At 40.9% G+C, this 27,364-nt stretch overlaps 1 protein-coding gene across 7 annotated transcripts in view; it reads right to left on the reverse strand.

The window, feature by feature from the left end:
• Window positions 1–27,364, reverse strand: part of LOC126295142 (sorting nexin-13-like) — a 324,588-nt gene that overhangs the window by 204,209 nt on the left and 93,015 nt on the right. For all 7 annotated transcript variants that reach the window (XM_049987428.1, XM_049987425.1, XM_049987427.1 and 4 more), the window contains exons 7-9: window positions 17,454–17,629; window positions 16,212–16,325; window positions 8,685–8,814 (exon numbers count right to left, since the gene is read on the reverse strand). In XM_049987428.1, the coding sequence (XP_049843385.1) occupies window positions 8,685–8,814; window positions 16,212–16,325; window positions 17,454–17,629 (420 nt within the window). The remainder of the gene's footprint in view (window positions 1–8,684; window positions 8,815–16,211; window positions 16,326–17,453; window positions 17,630–27,364) is intronic.

Below are 27,364 nucleotides of genomic sequence, written 5' to 3' on the forward strand. Positions count from 1 at the left end.
ACCACTGGAGGCGGGCTGCACGATGTTGGGGCGTGAGCGGAAGACGGCCTAACGGTTTGCGGGACCGTAGCCAAGCTTCATGGAGACGGTTGCGAATGGTCCTCGCCGATACCCTAGGAGCAACAGTGTCCCTAATTTGCTGGGAAGTGACGGTGCGGTTCCCTACGGCACTGCGTAGGATCCTACGGTCTTGGCGTGCATCCGTGCGTCGCTGCGGTCTGGTCCCAGGTCGACGGGCACGTGCACCTTCCGCCGACCACTGGCGACAACATCGATGTACTGTGGAGACCTCACGCCCAACGTGTTGAGCAATTCGATGGTACGTCCACCCAGCCTCCCGCATGCCCACTATACGCCCTCGCTCAAAGTCCGTCAACTGCATATACGGTTCACGTCCACGCTGTCGCGGCATGCTACCAGTGTTAAAGACTGCGATGGAGATCCGTATGCCACGGCAAACTGGCGGACACTGACGGCGGCAGTGCACAAATGCTGCGCAGCTAGCGCCATTCGACAGCCAACACCGCAGTTCCTGGTGTGTCCGCTGTGCCGTGCATGTGATCATTGCTTGTACAGCCCTCTCGCAGTGTCTGGAGCAAGTATGGTGGGTCTGACACACCGGTGTCAATGTGTTCTTTTTTCCATTTCCAGGAGTGTATTTCAAGTGTGAAGCACACTTAACAAAATTCCAGTTTATATTACATATCATTGACCCAGTATAGTTTATGACATGAAGATTGTAATTGCTGTTCGAGAGTCATTTGTAAGCCTGCTCACCATCAGGGAATTTTTTGTCACTTTTTACCCATATCTTCTTCGCATACTTATTATAACAACAAAAATAGTCAATATTTGGCAATATAATGTAGTTGTTGTATAGACGAGAAAATCTACTCTCTAAGCAACAGCAGAAGACACACACAAAAAAGGAGGTCGTACATATGCAAGCTTTCGTCAACAGGATTGAAGGGGAAGGAAGAGGAGTGAAGGAAAAGGACTAGAGAGATTTACGAAAAGAGTCAGATTTTGGAAAAGTCGTCCAGAACCACAGTTCAGGCGAGACTTACTGGATGGGATGAAAAGGATTTTGATTGACTGCTTTTGTTCATTTTCATGCTGATACTCTATTGAAAAAAAAAAGGAAATGATACATTAGGTGAAATAGAGGAACTAATTTACAAAAGGTATGACATGTAATGTTGTCCAATATGAAGCAATTATCTGTATGACTCTGGTCCCACGTAGCTGTACATCCAATAATGGTTAAATAAGTGCCTGTTTCAAAGTGACACTTGTAGCTCTCATAAGATTACTCTTTGCATATGGTGAACTTTAGTAGGATACTGGGAAAATATGAATGGTCAATAAAGGAGATTGCTTACAAGATACTTAAGTGATGTGTCCTAGAATGCAGCTGAAGTGTGATGGACTTGTACCAAATAAGACAATCAGCCAAATAAGACAATCAGCTGACACTGAAAGCACACAATGAAGGGCAGCCCCCATTTCCACAAGTTTGCTCATGAGACAGCGCCACGCTCAAAGCCTGACACAAAGTATCACTCAAAAGACTACTTACAACATTTCAACTACCAGAATTGAGTGAATTCTCTAGAAATATACTACAGCTCACTACCTCTCAATCTTCCAGTGACCACAAGACAAGGTTAATCTAATTACTATTTCTACAGTGGTCATTTCTACAGAGGTCATTTCTCCTCACACACCATATCCTAATACACGGTACAACAGGAAATACTCGCTGCCACGCACTTAGCAGTAGATTACACAGTATGGATGTAGCTGTAGAGGGAAATGAAGTAGGTGTACATTGTACAAGAAACTGTGTAATGAGTAGCATCAGAGACAGCACTGCTAGAATGGCTTCAAAGTAGCCAGTCACAGGCCAAGTTTCAGCATGTCCACTGACAGTCACAGCAAGAAACACGAGACAGGTCGATATCCCCACCTGGTAATGATCGTAGCGACCGACAGGGCGAGCGACAGTGGTGCAGGTTAAATAAGCTGGGAATACCCAGTGGGCTCATTTCGCCATCACCCGGCCGTACAGGTGGGTAGCAAAGTGGCACCATAAATGCACCTTTACAAACAGTCTCTGAAAGAAACTCACTGCAGCAGTTAGCACTTGCAATTTTTCCAGTGCCTGAGGCCAATAAAAATTATGTCCGAGATCCGGTCTTTCTTATCACGAGGCCTGTCTAAAAAGTAACCAAACTTTGGCCAGAAAAAATATTTCAAACACCTGATGGGTTTGAGACCCTAAACTCCTTCAAAGTAGGCCCCTTGTGCTTGCACAAACTTAGCCCACTGATCCTTGGATCCTTTCAGTGGTGTCTCCAATTTTGGAAACAATCAGAAGTCGCAAGGAGTCATTTCTGGAGAGTAGGGAGGTTGGTGAATGGCTGTAATTCCATGTTTGACCACGAAATTTTGGATTGAGTGGGACGAATGAGCAGGGGCATTGTCCTGATGCAGTTGCCAGTTTTTCACTATCCACACATCTGGTCTTTTGCGCCAAACTGTGTCACGGAGCCGCCAGAGAACAGGTACTCCTTTGTCACTGTTTGTCCTTCCAGTGCATATTGATGATGCATTCCACGGACATCAAAGAAGACAGTCGGCATCACCTTTATTTTGCTTCGCACCTGCTATACTTTCTTCAGTCTTGCACACTCGGGATGCTTTCATTGCTATGACAGTCCTTTTGTTTCTGGGTCGTACCCATGCACCCGTGACTATCTCTAGTTATCACGGTGTTCGGGTAAACCCAGGATCAGTGTCGGTGGTGTCCAGAAGGTCCCGTGCAACGACAAAATGGAGGTCTTTTTGTTCCGGCGACAACAACTCGGGCACGAATTTAGCAGCCACTTGGTGCGTGTTCAAATCGTCACACAAAATTCCAGCTGCAGAATCTTTACTTACTCCAACCTCTCGGGCAATCTGCCGCACTGTCAAATGACGATCAGCCGTCACCAAATTTTGCACTCTCTCGACAACAGTTGCACTCTGAACAGTTCGGGGTCTGCCACAATGATGGTCACACTCTGCTGATGTGCGGCCATTTTTGAATCGGTTGAACCACTCCTCAGTTTGTGTTACACCCATCACATCATCATACACCTGTTGAATCTTACAAATTGTTTCGTTTTGAGAATCGCTAAGCTTTTGACAAAATTTGATGCAGTACCTCTGCTCAGCACATTCAGTCATCTCGAGAGAATCTGTAATCCGACGAACATGTCGTGTAGCACCTCACTCGGCGACCGACAGGCAGCGACTGACACGCTGGAAGGCGGAGACAAAATTCACACGTGCACATTAAGGTTTCTTCCTTTACTGTGTACAGTGGCGCCATGCTATCATCTCTACTCTGCATGGGAAATTCGAGGGTCAGATAATTTTTAGGCAGACCTCATGTTTGCTGTGTAAAAACCAGTAAGTCAAAACATTTCTTCATAGCAAAAAGTTTATTTCGAAGACACTTTATGAAATATGCTAACTGTCGCAACTGATATCAGACATCATAATATATACACTTTCATGGCCAGCACCTTCATTAGTTAAAACATCCAGGCTGCGAGTCTGTGGTTGATCTGTGAAACTATTACTTCCTGGCGTTTTGTTCCCAACTGTGGGCAATATCCTCCGAAGTGAGTCAATGACTGGCTGTCAGGCTGTGGAGATCCCATTTCTTTACAGTGCACATCAAATGAGCCCGACTGTAAGTCTATCTCTGACTAATGCCATTATTCTCAAGGGAAGGTAATTGACTGTCACATTGTTGGTGCAAAGTTGACCGCCTTATCTTTTCTAACTTTAAACCTTTCTGTTTTCTATCAAAATTATTATGGTGTTTCTTCTCTATACATGCATGCTTAATAATGTGATGTCCTGGCAAACACACTCATCTCCCAAAACTTTATTTCATGATCACCGTCTTTAAAAAGATGTTCCTCTACAGCTGATTTGTTGGTTGCCCCAGTCGACAGTCCCTTTTGCATTAGGTTAAGTGAGTATTGGCACTTCTTTTCATTGTTCCAATATAAACCTTCCCACAGCTACTCGGAATTTTATACACTGGAGGTGTTGCCAAGAGGCGTCTTTCGCCAATCTTAAACACACACGAATCTTCTTGGTGGGTCTAAGGATTGTTTCAACTTGAAACTTGACCAGAACTTTCCCAATATGGTCCATAATATTGCAAATAAATGGAAGAAAAACGTTTCCAGCTGACAATTGTTGCAACGAGCTAGATTAAGCACTCCATCCCAGAAGAAAAATGTATGAAAACATTCAGTTGGAGAAGTTTTTCTTCCCTTTATTTGCAATATTATGGACGTTATTGGGAATGTTCTGGCAAAGTTTCAAGTTGAAACAATCTTTAGACCCACCAAGAAGATTAGTGAGCGTCTGAGATCGGTGAAAGACGCTCGACACCCCTTAGCAGTTCCTGGGCTGTATATAATTCCGTGTAGCTGTGGGGAGGTTTATACTGGAACAACGAAAATAAGTGTCAATACCCACTTAACCGAACACAAAAGGAAATGTCGACTAGGACATACCGATAAATCAGCTGTAGCAGAACACATTTTTTAAGACGGTGATCCTGAAATAAAATTTAGTGAGATGAGTGTGCTAGCCAGGACATCGCATTATTATGCATGCATGTATAATAGAGAAGCTATAGATATTCAGAAACATCACAATAATTTTAATAGAGAAGAGGAGGGCTTGAAGTTAGATAAGATGCGGTGGTCAACTTTGCACCAACGATGCGATAATCGATTACATTCAATTGAGAATAGTGACGTTAATCTGAGATAGACTTACGGTCAGCCCCACATGACATACGGTGATGCCATCTATGCGCTCTATATAAACGTGACCTCCACGACCTGGTAGCCAGCTGTCAACTCACTTTGGAAGATGTTGCCTGCAGTTGGAAACGTAACAACATGAAGAGGAGGTAGTTTTACAGATCGACCAAGGCCTCTCAGCCCGTAAGTTTTAACTAATAATGTCAGACATGTTTCTGCACTGCTGTCAACTTGTGTATGGATGTCAATCACAAAAACTGAAAGTGTTGCAGGTCTACATGACCTACCACAACATCAATTGACCATGAAGTGACACTTTGTTCTCTTTGGAGTCTATTTAACCCTCCAGTCATGGACGACGTGAATGCGTGTTCAGCTCTCTCCGGACAATTTCCTGGATGCAGCTGTTACTGCATCGGACGCAATTTCTGCTCTGTTTGCACTTCGGAAATAGAAATTTACCTGTCTTAATACTCTCCTGATGCTCTGGTTCATTGTAGACTACTATTATTCTGTTGTTCTCGAACATTTGAGGTCACAACTTTTCTGTCTTAAGCATCAGGAGACATGTTATACACATTTTCTAGTCTCACTCACATATTAACTTCTCACACCAGCAGTTTTGTAACCTGTATTCCGAAGTTTGTGTATGGAACCCTGCTTCAAGGTATATAATATTCAGGAAAATTATCAGTGAGTTTCTTCTGCTTTTATAACACTCAACACAAATTTTGCATTTTCCTCATGATTTATGTAAAATATCAATTAAAAATTCAACTCTAAATTAAGTTTCAGTTTTTCTTATTACAACACTTTAATTCTAATCAACGAATAAAAATTCACTATGATTTTGTACGGAAAAATTAGAAAATCGCCAGCAGTCGAGGGTTAAAGGCATCCCTTCCCCAGTAACTGTTAGAGATGTGAGGTGACAAAATGAAGTAGAAAACATGAATATTAATACATAATTAAGTTGCCTATAGGCTAGCACTATTTAATTCATTTTAGCATTAACTTAAAGAGTTTTTATGTTGCATATATACATACTTTAGCCCACTATTATTTCCACAACCCTGTGAGTCATCTTAGCAGTATAAAATATACAAAATTTTTAGCAAATTTAAAATGACAGAGAATCAAAGTGTTAAGTTTTTCATCTCGAAGGAATTTTCATGCCGATTCCAAACCTGGCGTTAGATTTTGAGAATTTTTTGAAGTTATTTACTTGAAAATGGAGGTGCCCTCTATGAACAATGTGATGAAACAGTGCATGCAAGGAGGTAATAATAATTGTCACTCAAGAGCAGCTGCTGAATCAGAGAGAATTAATCTTGGAAGTGAATTTCTCAGCTTTTATGGAGAACAACACTGAGCTCAAAGAATTTTTGTAATTAAGAGATGTTGGTCTATTCCAGGGAAAAAATTGGGCTTCAGAAATATGAATGTGTAAGAATTGTGGTTTGGTTTTCTCTCGGATGGAGTTGAAGGAGGACTAAAAATTTTGTATATCAAGAGGAACATATGTGATAATGTTACAAAACAGTAAAAACTGCATACTAGGTTTATTTTATTTACTTACATCTGAAAAAAAAAATTTTAAGTTATATTTTTATTCAGTAATAAATTTTAAATGACATGCATTAATTTTTGTTTTAATAAAGGTCCATTTCATAATTAATTCATCAAATAAACTGAAATTTTATACATTTTTTATTATGTCTAGAAACAATGAAATAATTTTGCTGTGAGTGCACTTTGTGTCCAATGAATAATTGCGAGTACGATCTACGAAAAGCCCCACAAAATTGTACTGTGTGCTTGACAAAATGCAGGTGGGCTGTGATTACAGTACAATCAACAGCACCTTCATGACTGAATGTTTGAAGCAGATTCTAATGCAACTGTTATTTCATATAATGTACACACGGTAAGGGTCAGTGTTCATTTCTTGTTCCTATCTTACTACAAAAGACAGAATTCACAAAAATACTCTGTAATTCACAATTAGGTGCTTGGCACAGGGTTCATCAAAATGCCTTCCTGCTTTTTATTACCATTCCACTCTCAAACACCACATGGAAAAAAACAAATAATTCTGTGTAAGCTTTGATTTCTCTTATTTTATTACGTTTATCATTTCTCCCTATGTAGGTGGGTACCAACAAAATGGTTTCACATTCTGAGGACAAATATGGTGATTGAAATTTTGTGAAAAAATCTCACCACAGGGAAATACAACCTTTTTTTATAATTGCCAGCCTGACTCACATATCATATCCATCACATTGTCCCCACTATTTCCCAATAATACAAAATGAGCTGCCATTCTTTGAACCTTTTCGATGCCCTCTGTCAATCCTAAAAGATGTGGATCCCATACTGTGCAGCAATACTGCAGAAGAGGGTAGACAAGGCTATTTTAAGCAGGCTCTTTAGTAGAGTTATTGCATTTTCTAGGTGTTCTGCCAATAAATCGCCGTCTTTGGTTTGCTTTCTCCAAACATTATATATTTGATCAATTTAAGTTATTCGTAATTGTAATCCCTAAGTGTTTACCTAAGTTCACGACCTTTATATTTGTGTGATTTTTCATGTAAATGTAATTTAGATGGGTTGCTTTAAGTATCTGTGTGGATGCCTTCACACTTTTCACCATTCAGTCGATTGCCACTTTTAACACCAAACTGATATCTTGTCTAATTCATTTTGAAATTAGATTTGATCCTTTGATGACTTTTCTAAATGGTAAATGGCATCATCATCTACAAAGAAATCTAGGAAGGTTGAACAAATTGTCTCCCAAGTCTATATAAAAGACTAAGAACACCGGAATCAATACAACACTTCCTCGGGGAATGCCAGATATAACTTCCATGTTACTCAATGACTTTCCATCACTTATTACAAACTGCAGCTTTTCTGACAAGAAAACACGAATGCATTAACACAACTGACTCGATAATTCACAGGCACGCAGTCTTGATTAAAGACCACTTATAGGGAATTGCACCAAGAGCCTTCTAGATACCTAGAAATATGGAATCAATTTGAAATCATTACTTCGTGACAATAAAGAGCTAGTTGCTGTTTCATAACAACAATATTTTCTGAAACCGCAGTGAGTATTTGTCAATCAACCATTTTCTCCGAAGCAATTTATAAGGTTTGAACACGGTACATGTTGCAAAATCCTATTACAAATAAACGTCCGTCAGTGATACAGATCTGTAATTTAGGGTGTGACCTGTGCAACTTTCCAGTCTTTATGTACATACCTTTCACAGAACAAGCACTTGTATATGATTGCTAAATACGGAGTTATTGTATCAGCATACTCTGAAAGGAACCTAATTGATATAGTATCTGCCCTGGAGAGATTTAAGTCGCTTCATTTCACTGGAGACATCTACTTCAGACTTACATTGGCGGCTAACACTGTCTTCCCTAGCTCTGATGGACAGATACACACCGTAACAGCTACAACTCTTCCGAATTTGTAATGTTTTCAGCAGGGGTGCGATAATGTCTTGTGCAGTCTTTAGACCCATCAGTGGTGTATGCTACAGTCTGCTACTGCCCAGCAAAAAACAGCTGCAGATCTTCCCATTAATTGGTTTTCAGGCTAAAACCAATATAGCACACGCCACAGTCAGAGGAACGGGGCAGAGAGTATGTGGCATCAAAGTCGTCGTCTCCCGTACTACTGCCTAGTTAACACGAGAAATGCATATCCTGGCCCAATCTGTTGCAAGGTATGCATTGTTGCCAAACACCCCCCCCCCCCTCCCCACCCAGTTCCCAAAAGCAGGCACCAGAGTGCGACACACACAGCAGCAGTGGACTCACCGGCCGAATCTGAGTCGGCACCGTCTTTGAGGCGTTGGAGGCGCGCATCGACAACCTTCCGCAGGTACTGCAGGGAGCTCAGCTGCTGCTTCACCCACGTGTCGTCCTCCCCGCCAGAGTCGCGAGACCTCTGCGGGAAACCACACGTGTTATTCTCAAATTGTTCCCAGCATAATCAGTAGACTGGAATGCACAAAACACGACTCCAACATTGTTTTTTATTTTTATTTAAAAAAAATAGAAAATAGTAAAAAGTTAAGTTTCAAAAACACCTAATATTTACTTTATAGCATTAAGCACTATTCACAGTTTATTCACATGAGGAAATGTCAACTGTACCTTGTGTTTTAAGGAGAAAAAAGCAAACTTGCAAGATACCCACCCCACAAACTGATCCTGTATGAAAATTTGGGCCATAATTCTGAGAGTATGAAGATATTACCTCCCAAAAGCACAGGTTTTAAACACTTGGGCACACTGGTTGTCTTTCATTTACTCTGCCCCCCTGCAACCAATCTAGCATGAAGAAGTGTGCAGTGAAGTGAGAATCAGAACCTACTATTTAGGAGATGTTGAAGGTGAGGGAAGAGGAAGGGAGAGGTAGACACACATTTTGTTTGAGAACATGTTATTCTACATTAATAATAATAATAATAATAATAATAATAATAATAAAAAAAAAGAAGAAGAAGAAGAAGTAGTAATGTAAGTATGTAGTAGGTCAACTACATGCACACATATGCTGAATATTATTTTAAGAATATTCGCTCAGTATTATTTGAACAATATTCTTGTGTTGATATTTTGCTGTTCTATAAATGCATCAAAATCTAAGCAAATAAACCTCAGGAACTAAAGAATTATTATAAAATGAAGTTAATGATTTTTGATTTACAGTTTAATCATGCCAATCAAGTTGAAGAATAGAACAGATCCTGCAAATGTACTTCACATTTACAGTGCCAGCTTTAGAAGCTGTACTTTCAGAAGGTCATAGTTGTGTGCTCTCAGAACTATGGCCCAAATTTTCATAAGGGATTGGCCAATATCTTGCAAGTGTGCTTTTTACCTGTTTAAAATCTGAAATCAAGTTGGGGCTGTTGTTATGAGAAAGAAATTATTTTCAAAAACCTTAGTCTGTTTGAAAAATAGTAGCCAAAATCAGACTCCTAGTAAATATAATCACAACAAAACTAAATAAAATTAGAAAGAGGTATTAAAACAGAGAAATCATCATCTAATATCAAAGTAGGTACAATGTAACAGTGTGTTACAGAAGTTATTTGCTTTTCCTTTGCTGCACTCAAGAGCTGTGCTGTAGGATATTGCTGTAAGCTTTCTTTCTGATAGTTTCAGGTTGTGATATTTAAGAAAAAGACTAGCTCAGTGTTTCCCAATAATTTTGTGTCTGAGAATGTGTCCAATGTTATTTCTGTATGCCACTCGTACAGCTGGTCTTCACAAGCCGTTACAAGTAAGCTTTTCCTTTGCTGCACTCAAGAGCTGTGCTGTAGGATATTGCTGTAAGCTTTCTTTCTGATAGTTTCAGGTTGTGATATTTAAGAAAAAGACTAGCTCAGTGTTTCCCAATAATTTTGTGTCTGAGAATGTGTCCAATGTTATTTCTGTATGCCACTCGTACAGCTGGTCTTCACAAGCCGTTACAAGTAAGCACAAAGAAAGAAGCTCTCACAGTAAGACAGTAGTAAGCCAGGTCTTCATGAACTTTACCCAACATTGAAATTATAGGTTGGTTGAGATATATATATCTCCCCCACCCCCCCCACCCCTCTTATCCTAACATATATCACACTTTGTTTTATACAACCTCATAAATGTTGTTTTCAGAATGTGTAGCTGCTTACTAAGCATCTTTCAACCCATCTTCTTTTTCTGAACTGCACTGACAGCTTTTGTCATTTTAGATGAACTCCACTTTCTTTGATAAATATTTCCCATTATCCTCTTGAAATCAACAAGAGAACCCCGAGAGAATAATAATATGTACTAATATAGGCAGACTCTAAATGCTGAAAAAGTAAGTGGTCTGGTTTAGGCACCTGAAAGGTGTTCAGTTTACACAACTATAGCCTAAATTTTGTTAAACCAATTAACTGTTAAACAGTATAGCCTGAATTTTTGATCAAACTGGACAAAGCAGTTTAATCATAAACATTAACTGTAAACGTTCCTATTCAAGAACACACATGGTGTGATACGCTTACCCTTCAAGGAGAAACAATGAAAAATATGGCATTCTATAAAACCTTTACGGCTGTCAAAGAGAATGGGGGAGGAGGGGGTGTGGGGTGTGGGGGGGGGGGGGGGGGGGATGTGCTTTACAGGAGTCCAGCTTAGGATGCCTTCCTCTATTCCTTGACCTTTCAGGATTGCAGCCACATGACATCTTATGATATTTTGGCTGATGACCAGGTAGCTATCTTTAGGCAAGTTTCATGCTGGTGATTGCCGGCAAACGTGCAAAAATTGGCACAGTGGCACACAAGCATAGGTTACTATTGCACAACCACCCACTGTGAGGTTTAGCACCCTCTGTCAAATGTTGCTCCATCTGAGCCGCATAGGCAATAGTGTTATTACATGCACACCCTCTGCCGAACTGCTGACACATGGAGTTTGAATTCAGTGGTAAAACTAACAGTCACTACATGAGGCATTAGGGGTGAAAGTGTGTGATTGTGAAGAAATTGAAGAAACAACTGTGCCACACATGCCGATGAAAGCACCCATTGCAATTAATATGGTTATCCGAACAAACTTCCACAGGTTTCTCAAGAACTAATACCAAAAGGATCTCAATACTGACCAAGCCTTTAACGGCAAAACAAGTCAAAGAATGACTCGTGCACTGGGAGCGTCAGGAGTGGTTGATCGTGTTCCAAGTCTATTCCGTGTACTGTGCGTGTGGTCTGGACAGTGTGGGTTTTCCCACAGTGAGACAGTATTCTGTGGACTCCAGCCTTCCGAAAACCCGGATCACCCTTTCCTGAGCTAAGCAGAACACCGGTCTTTGCAGGTAACAAAAGTATTACTTTATCATAATGTGTTCTTTTTTTGTTGTTCACATGTGAAGACAAATATATATATCGAACCACTTGTATGAATATCAAGAGCTCAGATGGAAACCCAGTTCTAAGCAAAGAAGGGGAAGCAGAAAGGTGGAAGGAGTATATAGAGGGTCTATACAGGGGCGATGTTCTTGAGGACAATATTATGGAAATGGAAGAGGATGTAGATGAAGATGAAATGGGAGATTTTGACAGAGCACTGAAAGACCTGAGTCGAAACAAGCCCCCCAGAGCAGACAACATTCCATTAGAACTACTGACGGCCTTGGGATAGCCAGTCCTGACAAAACTCTACCATCTGGTGAGCAAGATGTATGAAACAAGCAAAATACCCTCAGACGTCAAGAAGAATATAATAATTCCAGTCCCAAAGAAAGCAGGTGTTGACATATGTGAAAATTACCAAACAATCAGTTTAATAAGCCACAGCTGCAAAATACTAACACGAATTCTTTACAGACGAAAACGAGTAGAAGGCGACCTCGGGGATGATCAGTTTGGATTCCGTAGAAATGCTGAAACACGTGAGGCAATACTGACCCTATGACTTATCTTAGAAAATAGATTAAGGAAAGGCAAATCTGTTTCTAGCACTTGTAGACTTAGAGAAAGCTTTAGACAATGTTGACTGGAATACTCTCTTCCAAATTCTAAAGGTGGCAGGTGTAAAATACAGGGAGCGAAAGGCTATTTACAATTTGTACATAAACCAGATGGCAGTCATAAGAGTCGAGGGACATGAAAGGGAAGCAGTGGTTGGGAAGGGAGTGAGATAGGGTTGTAGCCTCTCCCAGATGTGCTTCAATCTGTATATCGAACAAGCAGTGAAGGGAACAAAAGAAAAGTTCGGAGTAGGTATTAAAATCCACAGAGAAGAAATAAAAACCTTGAAGTTCGCCGATGACATTGTAATTCTGTCAGAGACAGCAAAGGACTTGGAAGAGCAGTTGAACAGAATGGACAGTGTCTTGAAAGGAGGATATAAGATGAACATCAACAAAAGCAAAACGAGGATAATGGAATGTAGTCGAATTAAGTCGGGTGATGCTGAGGGAATTAGATTAAGAAATGAGACACTTAAAGTAGTAAAGGAGTTTTGCTATTTGGGGAGCAAAATAACTGATGATGGTCGAAGTAGAGAAGATATAAAAGTAGACTGGCAATGGCAAGGAAAGCTTTTGTTAAGAAGAAAAATTTGTTAACATCGAGTATAGATTTAAGTGTCAGGATGCCGTTTCTGAAAGTATTTGTATGAAGTGTAGCCATGTATGGGAGTGAAACATGGACGATAAATAGTTTGGACAGGAAGAGAATAAAAGCTTTCAAAATGTGGTGCTACAGAAGAATGCTGAAGATAAGATGGGTAGATCACATAACTAATGAGGAGGTATTGAATAGAATTGGGAAGAGGAGAAGTTTGTGGCACAACTTGACTAGGAGGGATCGGTTGATAGGACTTGTCCTGAGGCATCAAGGGATTACCAATTTAGTATTGGAGGGCAGTGCGGAGGGTAAAAATCTTAGAGGGAGACCAAGAGATGAATACACTAAACAGATTCAGAAGGATGTAGGCTGGAGAAGGTACTGTGAGATGAAGAAGCTTGCACAGGATAGAGTAGCATGGAAAGTTGCATCAAACCAGTCTCAGGACTGAAGACCGCAACAACAACAACAGGATTGAAGACACCACAACAACAACACTCACTCTCACTCTCACTCTCACTCTCACTCTCACTCTCACTCTCCCCTTTTTTTAATTTGTGCCCCTGAATTTTAGCTCCACTGGTTTTCAATCTGACCGAGGGTGTGTTCACAATAACACTATTATCCACATGTCTGCGTGTCTCACACACGGCAACATTTGCCAGTGGACGCTGGACTCAACGGCGGGCTGCCATTCAGCAGTAAACAGAGTGCATGTGCCAATCTTTCAGTATAAACACTATGACATTCCCAAGCAATAGCTAGTGTAAAACTCCCCTGAAGGTGGATAGCCCATTGTCATCTAAAATATTGTCGCAAGAAATTAATGACCTCCAGCAGCTGCACTCCTCAGTCCTGCAATCTAGTCATTTTAGTCACACTTCGATGGCAGTGGACTAAGGTCTTAAGGTGAGAGAGAGAGAGAGAGAGAGAGAGAGAGAGAGAGAGAGAGAGAGAGAGAGAGAGAGAGAGAGAGAGATATTCCGATGATGGCCTTTTTGGCCAAAAGCTTACTTGTTTGACAGATTTCTGTTGTGCCTATCTGTGACTCAGCATCTCCGCTATATGTTGAGTCGTAATCTACCCTTTTCATAACATTGTCATTAATCCATCATGAATTTTCAACTGTTTAGTTAAATTCTGTTGTATGACACAATCCTTTTAATACTGAAATTCCATGAATTCCGTCACATGCAACGTGAGACTCCACTGAATGTACTGATGTGTTGAAGTATTTTGGCCACCAATTATAAAAATGAGGAATGTGTGCAGTTTGTACTATTTTAACAATAAATCGGTTGTTCTGGTTTGAAGCTGTATCAATTCTACATTTTATTGCAACAACTACATACTGTCTGATGTGCGAATATTCCTCTTTGTGACACCAAAATCACGAACAGACAAAATACTTGTCGTGCACAGATTTAGAGCAGAAATAGCAGCTCTACAGAAGTAGTGTCGTTTCTGCACTTAATCGAAATTTTACATCTTGTCTGGAGGCTCGGGATGTATGGTAGGTGGGTTCTTTCTACATAAAACTGTATATATTGGCTCTACTAGCATAAAAAAGTAGAGAAGTGTTGTTTTTAGTCCATTAAATTTCGGGCATGCAGCCGCACAAATAAAAATCCCTTCTACTGATATTTCGGCCATTATCATCCAGCCATCCTCAGACTGAGTTGCACAGCCCTATACGCTCCACCACGGCGGTACAGCGAATGCGGGTCATAGACACTAGTTGACAACAAAGAGATATGCTTACACATGCGCCGCCTGTGGCGAAGACATTCATACATTTGATTCGATTATTGATTTATATTCTGCAGCGGTGACACCATGATGACTTCTCTGCAGTTTAATTACCCCAAGAGCCGGATTCCATGCTTTGTCCAAATTAAAAACATTATCTTTATTTATTAAATTATTAGCAAGATCTAATCTCTGGAAGAGGTGGATTTTAAAATCTTCACATCACTGTAGTTCATGGAATGCCCTGTATAAATACAATGTTTGGTCACTGCTGACTTGACTGGCTTTGATAAGCATGTGTATCTTCGATGTTCCACACACCCCTCATGAACAGTGTGTGTTGTTTGACCTATGCATAACTTCTCACAATTTCCACAAAGAATCTGCTACACACCCACGTTACAAAGCAATAAATTGTCTTGTACAGAACCAAGTAAAGCTGCAATCATTATGGGAGGCCGGAAAATCACCTTAACATACTGTTTCTCGAGAAAATGGCCTATCTTTGAGGAAAGAGCACCCACACACGGCAAAAATGCACTTGATCTGAAGGAATTACTACCTTAGACTGTATTCTCAAGAAACACTGTGTTAGGATGATCTTTTGGCTTTCCATGAAGATTGCAGCTTTACTGTGTTCTGTAAAGGATGATCTATTGCTTCGTAACACAGGTGTGTATCAGATTCTTTGTGGAAATTACGAGAAGTCATATGCTGGTCAAAAAACACACACTGTTCATGAGAGATGTGTGGAAAATCAAAGATACATACGGTTATCACAGTCAGACAAGTCAGCTGGGGCCAAAAATTGTATTGATACAGGGCATTCTATGAACAACAGTGAGGTGAAGATTTTAAAATCTACCTCTTCCTTTTGTAATTCTGTCTCCAAGGAAGCTATAGAGATTAGATTAGCTAATACTCTAATAAAGAGAGATAATTATTTTAATTTGGACACAGCATGATATCTGGTTCGTGGGGTGATTAAACTCCAGAGAAGTCATCTCAGTGTCACCGCCACCGAACACATATCGATAAGCGAGTCGAATATCTGTACGCCTTTGGTACAGGTGGCGCATGTGTAAGTGTATCTCTTTGCCGCCGGCAAGTGTCTGTGATCCACAGGAGAGGTACTGCCGTGGTGGAGGATTTAAGGCTGCGCAACTCACTCTGAGGATGTCCGGAGGATACACGGCCAAAATATCAGTGGAAGAAATTTTATTTGCACAATTTTACACCCAAAATTTAAGTAACTATTCATTACGCCATGAGAAGTTAAAAATTCAATGTTTCATTTTGTTTCCTTCCTGCATCTGTGGCTTAAGCTGAAAGACTGTTTAGCACATCGGGAAGGATGAAGAATACTGTACAACAATAACAGAAAATAGTTTACCAGATTTAGGAGTACCTGTTAGAAATTGAATAGCGCACTCTGGATGCCTGCTGCTCGGTGGGCACATACATCTACAAGTGACAAAGTACTTACCAGCTGTGCAATCTCCCTCACAACAATCTCCCTCGTCGCCGTCAGCTCGTCGCGGTTGTCGGTGACGCGGAGTGCAGTGAGGAAGGCTTCACTCGTCAGTGGGATCTCCTTACACTGCGAACAGACACAGTGCCGTGTCCTCAATACAGTTTTAAACAGTGAGGCATGGATATGCTTTCTCCTTCTAAACAAAAATACGGGAGAACAGTGATTCTCGTCAGCTCGAGATTCTGGTGAATCCTTCCAAAACGATGTTTCCAAGTTAACAACATCAGAGTGAGAAAAGGTTTGAGAATTTTAAAGGTAAATATTTTTAGAAACAATACAATTACTTTGAAACTCCCTGCCAGATTAAAAGTGTGTGCCAATCTGGGACTCAAAGCCAAAACCTCATGTTTCACAGGCAACCATTCCACCTGAGCACAACTTGTGACCTGCCCTCATAGCTTTATTTCCACCAGTACATTAACCACGCCTCCATCCTTGCTACCCTCCCTGTTTACCTTTCCCTGTTGCTTCATAACCTGGGTTGTGAGTAACTAAATCCACTTTCCGGTCTCCCCCCCCCCCCCCCCCCCCCTTCTCCCTGATGAAGTTCCGAAAGCTAGGAATGTAAATTTTCTGTTCTGTTTTTCGTGTATCTATCGGCTGCACTGAGCTGAGGTAAGTACTGGCCAGCCCCTCTATCTCTTTGTTAGTATTTGACTCACAACTTCAATATTTCTTTTATGATAACGTTACTTTTCACACTTTCTGCTATTTCTACAAACTGACTCTTTTTGTCAGACATAATGGAATATTTATAATAATACTGTAAATTTTCTGAAGGTGTCTACGAGGGAGCAATACGTTAAAAAATTATGATGTCCATGCATGGATTTTGCTTAAAAGAAATTATTTACTATTTTTTTCTGAGATGCAGATGATCGATATTCGCGAATTGGCAGTTGTGAAGTAGTGTGAGAGGAAGTAGGCGGAGCCTATCGGTCACCTATGTTATTGAGCCATAAGTGTTGTGATCAAGACTGAACTTTAGTTAAAATCTGATACTCTAATGATCACTGTTTCCAAAAATGTTTACCAAAATGGACCACGTACGCCTGTTGCCGCCTGTCCACTGTTAGTAGGATATTGTGCGAGGAAAAGGAGAGAGGAGTTTCGGAACAGTGAATCTGTTTCAATCTGTGGAAAGCAGCTGCACCAGACGACTGCAAGAGAGTGTGGCAGATGCCGCCCACTCACCACGAGCCAGACGATGATCTGGTTTATGTAGTCCGGGTCGGAGAACAGCGCAAACAGCGGCAGCAGGACGGAGGAGACGAGCAGCTCGCGCAGCAGGAAGCGCAATGCCTTGCATTGGAAGTCCTCGGGAGGCAGCAGCAGGAACATCACCACCTCCGACAGGTCGCGCAAGAACTCTGTGCGAACAGCAGAAAACGGCTCTGTACACCTGCCAAAATATCACCGCGTGTAACGGGCTTAAACTCAAAATGTACAGGAAATATTGAATTTCTTTCCTGCCAAAATAAATACACTTCTCAAAATTCGGAAAATAATTTCACTCGATTTAACGGAAGACTGACTTTCAAACTCCCTATCACTAAGAAATTTATAAAGCAAATTATTTTTGCAGTACTGTCTGTCAGTGTTACTACCTAACAACATTATACTCAACCCCAACTAACTGCTCGAGCAGTTTGTGCCACGACTCGAGAAATGTTGGGATATTTTCAACCTTTTTATTACCTCACAGTTTAGTGCCTTCTTTCAGTAATACCTCAATGCTGTGTCTCAGTGCTATTAATGTACTACAGGGTTTAATAGTAAAACAAATTGCAGAATTTTCTATGATGCATGTCATACGTATAAACAGCATCCATCACAGTCACAATGTTCTCTAATTCTCAAGATTTCACTAATTTTGCAAGGTCTTGACGCCTGTAGGTAGTCTCTCTACAAGGGGTCTTGCACTGAAATACAGGGTGTTTCAAAATGAATAAACGGGTTTTAAGACTTTGTACCATTTATTACATTCAACTTACAACTATAAATAATACATCACATGAAAGAGCAACTCAAACAGTTTTGTTTGTGTACTGTATGCAAAGGGAATAGACTGGAATGAGCCAAGAGTGACTGAACAACACGTCGAAGAAGTGAGAGCATTTCACCCGTACCCTCAAGAAATCAGTTCGAAAGGCTGGTCATGAATTAGCAGTTCCATTGACGCCTGTGTGGAGACTTAAGGACATGCCTAAAACTACGTCCGTATCGTTTGCAGTTGTTACAACCTCCAAAGCCTACAGAGTACGGTTTATGTACCAACTTTGCAACCGAAACGTTGCTGCATGGCGATGATTTTCTGGATCGCGTCACCTTCAGTGATGAATCAACATTTCACTAAGTGGAAATATGAACACAATTAATGTGCGCATCTAGGGGTCAACAGATCCCAACGAGACTGTAAAGTTGGAAAGACACTAAGCTGAATTTTTCAGTGCCATATCTCGGCATAAAGTTTGTGAGGAGCCTTTCTTTTTGAGTGAAGCAACTATCACCCGATGTTTCTTATCTTGTTGCTCTAGGATATAGGCTCTTTTCCTCAACTGGAAGAAGCTGAACCACATAACTTTATTTGGCAACAGGATGGTGTGCTGCCTCATTGGCAGAACTTGGTACGTGATTCGTTGAACGACGTTGTACTTTAATGCTGGATTTGCCGCAAGGGGCCAAATGCCAGAGCTTGTTATGTGACGGTATTTCGGAAAGTAAAGATACACCGTACGTCAGAGGAACAGGAGTTTTGGTGGGCAAGTTGACAACACTGGTGTTAACCTTGAACCGTTAGCTTTCTCCTCGCAGTCGTTCGGCAGTTGAATGTCCCTTCTGGTTGGAGCAGATCGTGTTTAAAATGGCTGTGCCAATTCAGAATCCCACCAAATGCGAAGTGCACTTTTGTCATACGTTTTCTTCCTGCAAAAGGTCAGTGACCAGCAGATATTCACACAGAAATCGTTTCTGTTTATGGGAACATCACAAATCGACAAAATGTAACGAAATGGTGTCATCATTTCTCTGAAGGTAGGACCGATGTTTGTGACGAACAAAGAACATGTCAGCCGTCTGTGATCTCTAATGCCCTTCTTCGGAGAACGGAGGAAGTAATTCGTGTGAATAGATGTCTCACATTGAAAGAATTGCATCAGATTATACCGGACGTGTCATGACAACTCTTTATGACATTGGGACAGTCGAGTTAGGGTACAGGAAATTGTGTGCGCACTGGGTTCCAAAACTGTTAACGGAGGAACACAAAAAGAAAAGGATGGGCTTTGCACTGGACTTCCTCAGCGCTATGCTGAAGTAGGTGATGCGTTCCTTGATTACATTGTGACAGGTGATGAGATGTGGGTTTATCACCATACACCTGAATCCAAGCAACAATCAATGCAATGGCGCCATTCGAATTCACCAAAAGCCAAGAAATGCAAAACGTCGATTTCGGCGAAGAAAATCGTGGCTTCTGTTTTTTGGTACAGACAAGGCATTCTTCTGCTGGAATTTATGCCTCGTGGAACAACAATTAATGCTGCTGCATATTGTCCAGAATTTGAAACGTCTTCGAAGGGCAATTCAAAACAAACGCAGGGGAATGCTGACAAGTGGAGTCCGCTTGGTTCATGACAATGCTTGGCCTCACACAGTGCTTGTAACCAAAGCATCACTCAGACAATTCAAAAGGGACCATCCGCCACACAGCCCGGACCTTGCGCCCACTGACTTCCCTGTCTTCCGTTACCTGAAGTCACATCTCGGTGGAAAATCATTCCACAACGACACAGAAATAAAAGGTGAAGTTGAAGTGTGGTTCTGACAACAGGCGGCAAGCTTCTATGACTGTGGGATAGAAAAGCTTGTGCACCAACTTAACAAATGTTTGGATAAAGCAGGTGATTATGTCGAAAAATAACAAATAATCTGGTTAATAAGATGTAACTGATGTTTTCTAAATAAATGTTCTAATTAAAGACTGCGAGCCAATGGACGACAGATACAGTGCACCATGTAAGGCGGCCTTCCCCAAGTGGCTCGCTCTTCGGAACAATTTAGAAAGATGGAGGTCAAACCCAACAGGGGACCATCATATCAGGCCGAAACAGTTGAGACTCCTTTTAGTCGCCTCTTACGACAGGCAGGAATACCGCGGGCCTATTCTTACCCCCAAACCCGCAGGGGGGCTTTGCACATGTATCACCAAGTATCTACAGCCAGATGACTTAACTGGTATTTTGTTTCATTGCCACGAATAAAATAACAGAGAAGAACATTAAGTGAATATCACTATTTTCATATAACATACATTATGCAAGCAACTTGTGCCACGAAATTTGTGCAAAGGCGCAAATGTTGTCTACATCTACATCCATACTCCGCAAGCCACCTGACAGTGTGTGGCGGAGGGTACCCTGAGAACCTCTATCGGTTCTCCCTTCTATTCCAGTCTCATATTGTTCGTGGAAAGAAGGATTGTCGGTATACTTCTGTGTGGGCTCTAATCTCTCTGATTTTATCCTCACAGTTTCTTCGCGAGATATACGTAGGAGCAATATACTGCTTAACTCTTCGGTGAAGGTATGTTCTCGAAACCTCAACAAAAGCCCGTACCGAGTTACTGGGCATCTCTCCTGCAGAGTCTTCCACTGGAGTTTATCTATCGTATCTGTAACATTTTCGCGATTACTAAATGATCCTGTAACGAAGCGCGCTGCTCTCCGTCGGATCTTCTCTATCTCTTCTATCAACCCTATCTGGTACGAATACCACATCGGTAAGCAGTATTCCAGCAGTGGCCAAAGAAGCGTACTGTAACCTACTTCCTTTGTTTTCGGATTGCATTTCCTTTGGAATCTTCCAATGAATCTCAGTCTGACATCTGCTTTACCGACGATCAACTTTATATGATCATTCCATTTTAAATCACTCCTAATGTGTACTCCCAAATAATTTATGGCATTAACTGCTTCCAGTTGCTGACCTGCTATTTTGCAGCTAAGTGATAAGGGATCTATCTTTCTATGTATTCGCAGCACATTACACTTGTCTACATTGAGATTCAGTTGCCATTCCCTGCACCGTGCGTCAATTCGCTGCAGATCCTCCTGCATTTCAGTACAATTTTCCATTGTTACAACCTTTCGATACACCACAGCATCATCTGCAAAAAGCCTCAGTGAACTTCCGATGTCATCCACCAGGTCATTTATGTATATTGTGAATAGCAACGGTCCTATGACACTCCCCTGCGGCACACCTGAAATCACTCTTACTTCGGAAGACTTCTCTCCATTGAGAATGACATGCTGCGTTCCTGTTATCTAGGAACTCTTCAATCCAATCACATAATTGGTCTGATAGTCCATACGCTCTTACTTTGTTCATTAAACGACTGTGGGGAACTGTATCGAACGCCTTGCGGAAGTCAAGAAACACGGCATCTACCTGTGAACCCGTGTCTATGGCCCTCTGAGCCTCGTGGACGAATAGCGCAAGCTGCGTTTCACACGACCGTCTTTTTCTAAACCCATGCTGATTCCTACAGAGTAGATTTCTAGTCTCCAGAAAAGACATTATACTCGAACATAATACGTGTTCCAAAATTATACAACTGATCAACGTTAGAGATATAGGTCTATAGTTCTGCACATCTGTTCGACGTCCCTTCTTGAAAACGGGGATGACCTGTGCCCTTTTCCAAGCCTTTGGAACGCTTCGCTCTTCTAGAGACCTACGGTACACCGCTGCAAGAAGGGGGGCAAGTTCCTTCGCGTACTCTGTGTAAAATCGAACTGGTATCCCATCAGGACCAGCGGCCTTTCCTCTTTTGAGCAGTTTTAATTGTTTCTCTATCCCTCTGTCGTCTACTTTGATATCTACCATTTTGTCAACTGTGCGACAATCTAGAGAAGAAACTACAGTGCAGTCTTCCTCTGTGAAACAGCTTTGGAAAAAAGACATTTCGTATTTCGGCCTTTAGTCTGTCATCCTCTGTTTCAGTACCATTTTGGTCACAGAGTGTCTGGACATTTTGTTTTGATCCACCTGCCGCTTTGACATAAGACCAAAATTTCTTAGGATTTTCTGCCAAGTCAGTACATAGAACTTTACTTTCGAATTCATTGAACGCCTCTCGCATAGCCCTCCTCACACTAAATTTCGCTTCGCGTAATTTTTGTTTGTCTAGATGGCTTTGGCTATTTATGTTTGCTGGGAAGTTCCCTTCGCTTCCGCAGCAGTTTTCTAACTCGGTTGTTGTACCACGGTGGCTCTTTTCAATCTCTTGCGATCTTGCTTGGCACATACTCATCTAACGCATATTGTACGATGGTTTTGAACTTTGTCCACTGATCCTCAACACTATCTGTACTTGAGACAAAACTTTTGTGTTGAGCCGTCAGGTACTCTGTAATCTGCTTTTTGTCACTTTTGCTAAACAGAAAAATATTCCTACCTTTTTTACTATTTCTATTTAAGGCTGAAATCATCGATGCAGGAACCGCTTTGTGATCGCTGATTCCCTGTTCTGCATTAACTGTTTCAAATAGTTCGGGTCTGTTTGTCACCAGAAGGTCTAATATGTTATCGGCTCGAGTCTGTTCTCTGTTTAACTGCTCAAGGTAGTTTTCAGATAAAGCACTTAAAAATATTTCACTGGATTCTTTGTCCCTGCCACCCGGTATGAACGTATGAGTCTCCCACTCTATATCCGGCAAATTACAATCTTCACCCAGAACTATAACGTGTGTTCCAGGACCACATTGTGAAATAACTAATATGTTTACACCCAAACTAAATATTTTACGCAAATCATGGGTGTATGCTTACGTAAGAGATTCAATACATATCATAGTACGGCTGAAAAAATGCGAAATTACACACACGATGTATGTGTTTAGCTCATGTTACAGCATTCCTCTCGTGAAAACTTGGCACATACCATTATCTAACTGGGCAGATGAAAAATCTACCAGCCGAGCAGCAACAGGAGAACACATACACATGAAGGTCAAGGAAATTTGGGAAATTTTTAAGCTTTCATAGCCAGTGGCTCCTACTTCCGGCACAAGGGTTGAAGTTATAGGAAGGGAGATGAAGGAAAAGGGCCGGTGAGGTTTAGAAAATGAGGAGAATTATGGAAAAGTTGCCCAAAACTGCGGGTCAGGGGAGACTTAATGAACAGGATGAGAAGGGAAGACTGACTGACTGGCTGGCTGACTGACTGACTGACTGACTGACTGACGGACTGACGGACTGCACTAGAAGGGTTTTTAAACCCGAGAGCTTAGGTGTGGAAGATAGAGTAACAAGCAATTTAGAAATTATTAACAAAACATTGTGCAAGAGTCAGTAAATGCTGAAAGCTAAGTGCATTGTATGTGGTGGAGGTGAGGGACAGGGAAAATAAACAGGTCACACGAGAAAAGATACAGAAAACTAATAGGCAGCAAAGAGCAGGAAGAGTTACTGAGAAAAAATGCTGAGATTGAAGAAATTAATGTAAGTTAAGTCTAGGTGGGTGGCAAGAACCGAAGACACGTTTTAATACCACTTCCTAAGATCATGTCCTGAAAGGAGATGCATTCTGCCTGAAATTTCTCCCACTGTACCTCAAATAGCTCTGCACGACTACCAACAAGTTATCAGTTATAATGAATGGGCACAGATACAGGGTATATACTGGCGACACACAGTATCATACTGCAGGTGATGCTCTACAACATGATAGTCACGACCTCAGTCCCAGTTCGCCACACCTACCGACTGGATTCTGTCCTCCTGACGCAGTGCTTCAGAACTGTGCACGTGGGAACTGGCATTACAACATGTCCTTGGCCCTCACCACCCACCTGGCCTCAATTTACATTAATTCTTCAGTTTCAGCATTACTTCTCAGTAACCCATTCCCGCATCCTCTCCTGTCTGCCATGTGAAATCCACTTAGTTTTCCGCACTTATTAACCTTTGCGTGACGTTTTGTCATGTCTCTCTGTCTCGATTATGACGCAATCTTCCACCTCTAAGTCCTAAAGTATCCAAATCTCGTCTGGTGCAGTCGCAATCAATCGAGTCTTCCCTTCTCTTACCATCCGAGAAGCCTTCCCCAACCTCGGATTCTGGGCGATTTTTCCAAGCTCTCCCCATCCTGTAAATCTTGCCAGTCCTTTTCCTTCATCACTCATCCTGAAGGAGGAGATACTGGCTCTGAAAGCTTGCAAATTTCCTTACCCTTGCAGTGAATTAAGGATGCAAATCGCAACTGGCAATATGAGAGTTGCAGAAACTGGTAGTCTGAAATTGTGATCGTATTTTGAAATGCGTCCCTCAAACATGTGTAGAGCATTTTGTAAACTTGTGTATTTATCTGCAAGAAATTCCCAACTCTCACTCAAGAAGATTGTGACCAACTCTTTATGATCTCTAAAAAGGGCTTAATCTCTTTCTCACCAGTGGAAATCTGTTTACCAGTCTCCTGTATAATCTGAGTGTCCAAACAAATAATATATTTTGTCCAAGACTTACCAAGCGGGAAAGCGCTGGTAGATAGGTACAATAAATAAAACGCACATCCCGGGATTGGAATGACTCCTTACCCTCTCCCTTAAAACCCACATCCTTTCATCTTTCCTTTTCCTTCCCTCTTTCCTGACGAAGCAGCCGCCGGTTGCGAAAGCTCGAAATTCTGGGTATGTGTTTGTGCGTTTTATTTATTGTGCCTATCTACTGGCACTTTCCCGCTTGGTAAGTCTTGGAATCTTTGTTTTTAATATATTTTTCACATGTGGAAGTTTCTATCTAATATATTTTGTCCACCACACAGAGAATCATGTTAGTATCTACTTGTGACTCAAGGAAAGCAGAACACCAAATAGTTGAGTTCATCTGCTATATAGCTGCACAACGTTTTTAAGTAAATGAAGTAAAGCTGCATCACAACAGTGTTTTACTCTACACATAAATACTTGGAAACCACAGGTTTTGTACAAATGTTTTTTCCTGTGCAGTTGCTCAGAAACTATTGCCATCAATTGATCTCACTTATGTGACTTGCATGTCCCGAACCAGTTATTCAACTGGGGAAATGGGACTTACAGCATAATAAGGAATCTGAACGACATTTCGTTTCTGGTGAATCTCTCTATCATTCAAAAGGGAATGCTAGGTTAAAAGGGAGAGTGAAAAAGTGACCCAGCTGGGATTCGTTCCTACAATATTTCAGTTTCTAGCCATATAACCTTCTATCACCATACAACAGTGGAAAATCCAGGCTGGAATGTAACAATATTATGAAAAGAATAGTTGCTACTCATCACATAGCAGAGATGATGAGTCACAGATAGGCACGACAAAAAGACTATCAGAAAATGGGCTTTTGGCCAGCAAGGCTTTTGTTGGACATAGTACATGTGCACACACATACACTCACGCAACGCAACTATCGCACACGTGACCGCAGAGCGACTCAGCATCTTCCCTATATGGCGCACACACACACGGTATTGGGTACTGGACAGAGAAAAAATTTTTGATGGCAAACTATTGTCATTGACGTTTAATGAAAAAAAAAATTATATCCATACATATGGTACTGTATGAAAATACTTACTGCAAATTTGTTCAAACAATTTCATTCTGGTTCCTCTTGTCTTTCATAAAATCGTCAAATTTTAAGCAGAGCTGTAGCTTTTGGTTGAGGCTAGTTCATAGTTTCTCATATACTGAGTCAATTGTCACATGATTGTTCTAGCTGGCTTAATACCGTATCAAGAGCTGTGGCATACTGGAAAATCTCAAGCCCTTTACGCTGCAAGTATCATCTGCACAATGCTACTACCTAAGTGTGTCACACTGCACTGGTACACATTTTAATAGTGGTTTAAAACTGAGTCACTGACATCCCATCATCTTTTTGATGTGCATCGTGGACAGCAATATTTCGTCTTCTAATATTTTGGCTGTTAACTGTACACCCATGTCTGAGGCGGATCAGCAACTGAATAAAAACCGCTTGACACAATTATATGATGTAAAACGGTGTGAATCAGTTATGGCAGTTGAAACCATACTGTCAGTCGTGGATAAAACTAAAACAGAACAAATGAACAGCACTTATGAATTACTATTCTCTCTCTTCTTCTACACTTCACAGTTTAGCGTTGAGCATGTTCCGTCTTTCACAAATTTTCTGCCTGTATCTTCTAAGATCTTCCAACATGCCAGTTTATAAGCTATAACTAAACAGAGATCATTTACTGTCAATTATTGGTAAGTGATCATACAGGTGTTGTAATATTGAGCTATTCTGCTTTCCATTGGCCCCACTTTTTGTTGTTGTTGCACTATTTTGTTTTTTATATGGTTTGTTTTTGAAAAGCCTTTTCTCCTTATAAGAAATTTCATTTCTGAATTTTTGTATTTCACTTAATGTTGTTCTTGTAGGTATTCAGAATTCACTCCCATGAAGATATGCTTCAAGAGCCTTTGTTTCTATAAAATGTTACTCTTGTTTCAGGACTGATCTCATTTTTAAATATATTACAGATAGTGCCATTTTGTATCTACACTTTAATTATTGGCCCAACCAATGTGACATTCCAAATAAATGAAGGATACACATGTTATAAAATCACATTATTCATAACCATTTTGGATTGGATCTGATCTTTAGCACAGAAACCCATCATTTCAGTCTTGGTTTTGAAAATTTCAAATATTTTAATATATTTTGTACATGTTGCCATTTAGGATAATGACATCCATAAAGATATTGGTAAGAGTGGTTGATACTGGCCACCACTGCCATATTCATTTAATAAAATTTAGTCTGTTCTTGTTTCACCTATATTTGCTATAGTTTTTTATCCGTTGCACAGGCTTCTTATAGCCTTTACTAATTTGCTTTGCTATCCACTGCTCTCCATTACAGTCTCTTTTTTTCTGTTCTCACTGTCAAATGTTTTATCCGAATACCTATGACATATGGTGGGATCATGAAAGATACCTTTGCTATCAGGTATGACGACTCACTGTTACCATCTTTAAATTTATTGATGATGAGAAGGAGGAAGAGTGACAAAGGTGACAGAAAGTGAAAACAA

The sequence above is a fragment of the Schistocerca gregaria genome, chromosome 11, assembly GCF_023897955.1.
Source record: "Schistocerca gregaria isolate iqSchGreg1 chromosome 11, iqSchGreg1.2, whole genome shotgun sequence".
NCBI classification, from domain to species: domain Eukaryota; kingdom Metazoa; phylum Arthropoda; class Insecta; order Orthoptera; family Acrididae; genus Schistocerca; species Schistocerca gregaria.